Genomic DNA, 8,239 nt, shown 5'->3' on the forward strand with positions numbered 1-8,239 from the left:
AAAGAAAGAAAAAAAAATGGCCCATCAGTGACTAGGGCCTAACCAAACATAAAAAAAAAAAGAAAAGAAAAGAAAAAAAAGAAAAGGGAGACATAACAATGAAGTATATCTTAAAATAACTATTCTTCTGTTTGTTGAATATCAACAGTTAAACAGTTGAAAATATTAAAATTATGGCTAAAAAAAAAAGGACCTATCAGGACTGCCCTCCAAAAGACCTAAAAGAGTCAGATGCAAATATTTGTACCCAACCAGTAGACAGAAGCTGCTGATCCCTGTGGTTGAATTAGGGAAAAGCTAGAAGAAGCTGAAGACAAGGATGATCCTGTAGGAGGACCAGCAGTCTCAATTAACCTGGATCCCCGAGATTTCTCAGACATTGGACCACCAACCAGGCAGCATACACCAGCTGATATGAGGCTCCCAACACACATATATAGCAGAGGACTGCCGGGTCTGGCTTCAGTCAGAGAAGATGCACCTAACCCTCAAGAGACTGGATGCTCCAGGGAGTTTAGAGGCCTGGTGGGGTGAGAGTGGGAGGTAGGAGGATGGGAACAGGGGGGTGGGTAATAGGTATGTGCCACGGACCGGCCTCAGTTGGCCCCCCTCAATCCGCGGGAGAAATCAGGGTTCCAGTTACAGGTGAGCAAGGAGTCGGCGCAGATGACAGACGCAGAGAGAGTATGCTGTATCTGAATGTAATGTCTCAAATCGAGCATCAGACTTTTAATACAGAAGAAAATAGGGAAGTTAGGTGACACATCGGCTAGGTACAATGAGGTCACCAGATGCTTAATGACTCTTACACAAAACAGAGGAATGCAAACATAAAGACTGGCAGGAACTGGGCAATAAAACAACTGAGACAAAGTTAGCTCTATCTAAGGCCAGCTATATTCTTAGAAGCCAGGTGTGAGGTCTTTACACTCCCGGGGCAAGGGCTTTCACGCCCAAGTCATGGTTCTAATTAAGGAGTTCCACTGTAGCTACTTCTCATGAATGATGCAATACTCTAGTTCCTCAAGCCACAAACTGATCTACTTCCTAAACCATTGTAAATTCCTGTATATGGGTGTGACTTGGCTTTTATTCTAAGTGATTTTGTGTGGGGACTTTCTACTAATAAGTAATGTAGTCTGTTGTACATAACTATAATAAGAATTATAAACTTACTTTGCTAAGCTTGCCCTGAGATTTCTAACTCTATGTATTAGATAGTAATGCCTGATTTCTTTCACTATCNCTCTTACAATAATAGAGGCAATTCTGAATGTCACTGAATAGGCAACATTCCTACTGAATTCCAAGCCCAGGTCGGCTCAAGGACTACCTAGGGCATTGGTGAAGGCCAGGAAGCAAATTTCAATTTTGCTTAAGTATTTGGCAAGTCATTGCTTGGAGACACCTATAATAAAACAATACTGAAAGGAAGCAGACAGATCCATTCACAGATTAATGCAATGGCAAGTTTGGAGCATTTGTTATACGGATGCCACGGTTCCAGGAGACTAAGTTTCTGTGAACTTTTAGCCTCGGGACTGTGTCCAGGTTTCTAGGCCTGTCACTCGAGTCACTACTGGAGTGGATGTAGCAGGGATGGAATGGGGAACAGTCAGAGGGTGGACCGGGAGGAGGATAAAATTTGGACTGTTAAAAAAAAAAAGATAAAATAAAATAAAATAAAATAAAAACAACAATATAAGAACATTCCATAGCTATTAGGAGAGTATGTACAGTCATGTTACTCCTCCTCAGTAAACACAGGAATTTAGGGAAGATCACATGCACGGGATTACCCTAAATGAAAACCACAACCACACCAAAGAATTCTCATTTTGATCAGAGAGCCTCTTCTTAGATTGTTCAGATTCAACTGAAAGGTTTTCAGCTTCAGTTCTCCAGTGAATTGCCAGTCCCTTGCGGCATCTGTAAGCTACACTGTTAAAGCATCCACAGCCAGGGATGGTGGCTGACACGGGAGATCCCAGAACTCAGAGGATCAAGCCCGGGACCCACGGAGTGGACGGAGAGGACAACGACATGACCCGACCTCCACACAGGTGCTGTGACGTGTGTCCTCCCCTCAGACACACTCACACACACACTCACACACTCACACTCACACACATACACACTCACACACATACTCACACACACACATATACACACTCACACACACACTCACAATACACTCACACACACACTCACACACACACATACACTCACACACACATACACTCACACTCACAATACACTCACACTCATACATACACACTCACACACACATACTCACACACATACACACTCACACACACACTCACACACACACATATACACACTCACACACACACTCACAATACACTCACACACACACTCACACACACACTCACACACACATATACACTCACACTCACAATACACTCACACACACTCACACACGCACATACACTCACACTCACAATACACTCACACTCACAATACACTCACACTCACAATACACTCACACTCACAATACACTCACTCACACACTCACACACACATACACTCACACTCACAATACACTCACACTCACAATACACTCACGATACACTCACATACACACACTCACACATGCACACTCACACACACTCACACATACACACACACTCACACACTCACACACACATACACTCACACACTCATACATACACACACACATACACACACACACTATCTCTCTCACACACACACGCACAATGCACAACTTTAAAAAAATCCTATCTCCTTTTAGTAATGGCAGTTCTTACGCAGTCCTGTGTAAGAACTCCATGTAGTACTTATATACAATCTAAGTAGCAGGTTGCTATTGTGAGGCGTTACCTAAGTCACCCTGCACATACGGGGCTCTTTCACACTCATAAAGCCCTATGAGGTACATGCTGACATTATCATGCCTAGTTTGGTTTTTTCAAATGTGTATATACATGTGTGCACACATTCCTGTGGGTACAGGTGCACACGTGTGAATACGTATGCTTGTGTGTTTACATGTGTGTGGGTGAGAGGTAAGTTTAGGATGCCATTCCCCAGGCACTGTCCACCTTGTTTAGGTAGAGCTGCCGATTCAGCTGGGGTGGCTGGCCAGTGAGCCCTAGGATCTGCTTGTCTCTGCCTCCTCAGTGCTGGGACTACATGGGGGCTACCATGCCTGTGTTTTAATGTGGGTCCTGGGAACTAAACTCAGGTCTTCTTCCTCACACAGTAGGCACTTTGTACGCTGAGCTATCTCCCCAACCCTTCTTTTGAGGTAGCACGCAGCTGTTGCACTGGCTAGCCCAAGCACATGGGTTTGGTGATCCTCCTGTCTCAGCCCCCCAGGAGGTGGAACTATAGGTGAATGCCCCCCCACATCCTTCTCCCCACTTTTAGAGAACATGGCCCTGAGACTAAGGGCAGGGAAGTGTCTGTTTGTCCATCTGCCTTGGCTTCTCTTTTGGTACCAATTCTTTCTTCCAGGGCTCAGGTACGATTCTTCTCCGGCACAAAGGAAGGGAGAACCACATCCCAGGACTGTGACTCATGCACAGGGGTGGCTGGGCACACAATTCTGTTCTAGTTTCACTCTGCATAGCCTCTCTAGCACGGGAGCCACAGGGACCCAGCACCTAAAGTGGCCCCCAGGAGAAGAGAAATCTGTAAGAGGGGAAAGGGAAGGAAGTGTGCCCAGGTAGTGAGGGGCACACTGTGCTCACTCTCCTACAGGAATCTAATGTCCCCTACAGGCTGGGCAAGGGCTTTCCACATGAACAGCAGTGTCCTCTTCGGGGTGTCGTCAGAGTGAGTGGCAGTGTCTGTCTCTCCAGAACAAGTCATCAGTTTAGAATGGCGAGGAGTAAAGACAAAGGTGCCCACTATCTGGTGACCAGCCGCTGAGTGTGCTCGCAGCAGAAAGCCAGTGGCATCGCGACTGCTTTGGACAGACACTGTGATAGAAATCAACCACTAAGTGTCATGATGCACTCAGTTCCAAATGTCAGGCCACCCTCCCCTTAGGCCCAAGTCATCCATTAGTGGGGAAAATCAAACTCCCGTCTCATTCCAAAATAAACTCCATTGGATAAAATGGTGCATAAAAGCCTGGAGCGGTGACTTGGTGGTTAAGGACGATTGCCACTGTTGGGCAGGAGTTCCATTGTCAACAATCATGCCAGGCAGCGTGAAATAGCCCACAAGTCCAACTCCAGGACCTGCTGACCTCTCTAGACTCCATGGGCACCTGCATACTCATGGCATATAGTCACACACACACACACACACACACACACACCTGCACACACATGGCATATAGTCACACACACACAGCTGCACACATACGGCATATAGTCACACACACTCTTGCACACACTTGGTATATAGTCACACAGATACATAGATACGCACACACACATTACAGAGATTTTAAAAAGATATGTTAAAATGCAATAAAAATCTGTAAACACGGGCTGGTGAGATGGCTCAGTGGGTAAGAACACCCGACTGCTCTTCCAAAGGTCCTGAGTTCAAATCCCAGCAACCACAGGGTGGCTTATAACCATCCTTAACCATCTGTAACAAGATCTGACGCCCTCTTCTGGAGTGTCTGAAGACAGCTACAGAGTAATTACATATAATAAATAAATAAAGCTTTAAAAAAAAAATCTGTAAACACTGTTCTTTTTTCTTTTAAAAAATATTGAAATTAAGAATGTCCTTTTAAGCAAAACTAATTTGCTATAACAGAAGGGGAAATAAAGCAGGTTTCCCCCCAAGAACTCTTTGGTTTCCATTTATTTATTTTTACCACATTATTGTAATAAACCAAAAAATAAAGACACCACACAGCTCTTTAAGAAAGCACTCAAATACTGTCCTACTACCAAATTCTATGTATCTCAGAGAACTTCTATATGGTGAGATCAGCCGTTCTAAAGCCTGGGAGCTTAGCTCGGGGTTTTAAATTTTATTAATTACACACTATGGACTTATCCACCGTACACAAAAAAGAAAGAAAGGAAACTATGCCAGAGTTCAACTAAAAAACCAAGGGGAATAAAGTTCGTTATATTAAAAAAAAAATGAATGCAGATGAAATTGAAGGACAAATGGTGGGCTCTGAGAAGTATTTGTAATCTGTAAGGTGGGGGTGGATGCAGAGTAGCTGAAGCTTATGTCTCAGAGGGAGAGTCTTTTTTGGCATGTGATATGTAGAGACAGCGTGATTATAGTTATTATACTTAAGGTAAGTATAAGTATGTAAAGTTTGACCTCCTCAAAAGGATGAAATGACACAAATAGAAAATATAATAAGCTCAGTCACTGTTTAAAAAGTGTTCATGGGCCAACAAGATGGCTCAGCAAGTAGGAGTGTTTGTTGTTAAACCCAATGACCCATGTTTGATCCCTTGAACTTAAATGGTGGAAGGAAATAATCCACTCCTGTAAGTTGTCTTCTGATCTACATACTCAAGGGTGCGTGTGCGCACACGCGCATGCACACACACACACATTTCCATACAAGTGTTATTTTATCTATTAGCAAATAATAAAATGTGTTATCTTTTAAAAACTAAGATTGGTAGAACTTTGGAAAAACTACAGGACTTATTTGCAAGTACTAAACCTGTACGCCTTTAATTCTCTGGAGGCAACAATGTTTGCCATACTAAAATGCAGTTCTCTCTGATGTATCCCTAACATCAACCAAAACCCCTGAAAACAGAACTGAGGTAAGCCAGAAGCAAAAATAATGTGTTATGTGAGTTCACATACGAGAGCTTCCTGGCCTAACCAAATTGAGAGAGGCAGAAGAAAAGACCTGAAGTTACCAGGAGCTGTTTTGCTTTCTAGTTGGTTGGTTGGTTGGTTGGTTAGTTAGTTAGTTAGTTAGTTAGTTATCTTATGCTGGAGATTGAATGCAAGGCCTCCTGAATTCTGGAAATATTTTATTTTTAACTGTTAGCACGGTATCCATCTACAATTGAATCCTGATATGTTGGAACACATAGAGAAATAGTTACTGTATTTAAATAAGACTTTCATTTCTTACTGAAGATGAATGAATTAGTTGATGATAAATGACCAAGATGATATTTTACACACACACATGATACATGAAGATTGTTCAGGGTAAACACACTAGTTATCTGTGATAAGATATATTTATCACAGATTATTACAGTATTGGCCAATACTCTCTTGTAATAATCTCAATTGTGGTCTCTTTCCTAATAATGATAGCTGCCATTCTGCATTGTGTGGTTTTCATGGTGCATGCTTCTTTTCAGCCAAAGACTTGTTTCCTGGGTCTAACCACACTGTAGCTCAGGGCACTCCTTCCTATGCAAGCACACCAGACACTTCCCCTAGGACTCATGCTCCTGTGAGACTAACACACATACCTGGAATCTTAGCTCCTGGCAAGTAGGAAGGCCTGCTGGTATGGATGGTGATGTGGTGGGAACCAGGGTGCTTGGACTCGGTTTGCGTGTGCCTGGGCCACATGTCTTCCCAGGCCTGGGTGCTGGAACCATGGGAAAAGGCAGCTAAGCAGGAAGCTAGAGTCAGGGTGGCACAAGTCCAGCTTGCAAGGACAGCTAGGATTCTCATCCTGGGCTTTTCTGAGATGTGACAAACATTGGCCTCAGTTCCTGTCCTGAAGAAGATGGTTTTCAGGCCTGAATCCTGGGCTCCCTTTGCTTCTGTGGTCATTTTAGTGCTGTTTCCCAAGGTCAATGTCAAAATCACAAGCCCGGCTATGTCCATGTTTTTGTTAATGTTTGTGTGGTGCATTTGCACTTGTTAATGTGCATGTGCACATGTGTGCATACAGGTATGTGGATGGGAACCAAGGTCAACATGAAGGGTTTTTCCTAATTGCTCCTCATCTTTCTTTTTAAAACCTGTATCTGACTCTTCCCCAAATCTCCCAGACTATCTAGAATGGCCAGCATTGCCTTAGGGATTGGCCTGTGTGTCTCAGTTCTGTTAGTTTCCTCTGAGGTTGAAATAATCCATCCTGCAGGAAGCTCGTAAACAACTCAAAATAGTTTAGGAAGTCCCTGAAATTGACCAGATTCACTGCCAGAGTAAGCAATAAAAGTGAAGAGTCCCTCTCAGAGGAGGAGGAAGCCAAGTAGCAAACATGACTCTCAGAAGAAAAGACAGAAAGAAGATTTGAGACCAGACCAGCTGCTGGGAGAGGTTTAGATCAATCCAGGCACCTGGAAAAGACACTCGCCAGCCTGCTGAGCTGCCTGCAGGCTGCCCAGTGTGCTATGGTTCCCGGGATTGTGAGCTGTCACCCTTGCTGGGGTTGGCCTTGGTGATGGAGCTGTCTTTGAGTCCTATCTGTCCTGTTTGTCGTGGATTCCCTATCTGGGGTGATCAGATGTATGTGTTGAGTCTCCACAGTGAATGTGTTGTCACAGAACACTCCTACCATGACTAGTTCTACATTTACAGGGGTTCTAGGATATTCAGCACAATCTTAGGCTTTTTTTTTTTTTTTTTTAACTTTTTGATAGTCCCATGCTCAGGCACTGATAAAGTTTGGCTATTATTTGTAATTGAAAGCAGTACCCTCATCTTTTAACAGTAGGTTAAAAGGCAAAAAAAAAAAAAAAAAAAAAAAATCTAAAATACTTTAGTGATGACAGCAGTAGAAGAAGAAAGTGGGCTTTTTCTCTCCCTTGGGGTCACAGATATAGACCAGACTAAAAGTGGATAAAGGCAGGTTTAGTAGGAGGCAGCTGTCCAGTGGGTTTACCGACCTCACAGGTGAAGGTCAGTGACATCACACATCCAGGCTTAAGCAAGGGTTTTACAGGTCTTGGGCACAGGGCGATGATGTGTGAGCTACCAGTTGGGATTGTGCCCATAGAAGGTAAAAGAGCTGAGTCCCTGTGTGGGCCTCATGAGTGAGTTGCAGGAAATTTCGAGCCGGGAAAGATGTCGTGTTAGCCCGGAGTTTTCACCGTGCAGGTGAGGTGGGGGAAGGATGACAGACGGGTTTCCTGGCTTGTGCAGGGTCTCCAGCCTAACAAAGCAATCCAGATGACCCACGCAGTGCGTCCTATGCTATGCACACATTCTCCTCCAGGGTTGGATTATGGTGAAGGCAGAGGGAGGAACATGATCTCCCCAACTCTTCTTAAGGGTCTTTCAGACAGCGCCTTTTCCCACTGCCTTATTCTCTGCAAGGCTCTATCAGTCAAAACCT

The 8,239-nt window shown here is 44.0% G+C and overlaps 1 protein-coding gene across 1 annotated transcript in view; it reads right to left on the minus strand.

The window, feature by feature from the left end:
* The window catches only part of Reeld1 (reeler domain containing 1), a 24,818-nt gene extending 18,191 nt beyond the window's left edge, over nt 1–6,627 (minus strand). The window contains 2 exon segments of the mRNA XM_029532717.1: nt 3,743–3,965; nt 6,420–6,627. Of these exon segments, the coding sequence (XP_029388577.1) occupies nt 3,743–3,965; nt 6,420–6,627 (431 nt within the window).
* Nucleotides 6,628–8,239: the final 1,612 nt, after the last annotated feature.

The sequence above is a fragment of the Mus pahari genome, chromosome 20 (assembly GCF_900095145.1).
Source record: "Mus pahari chromosome 20, PAHARI_EIJ_v1.1, whole genome shotgun sequence".
NCBI lineage: Eukaryota > Metazoa > Chordata > Mammalia > Rodentia > Muridae > Mus > Mus pahari.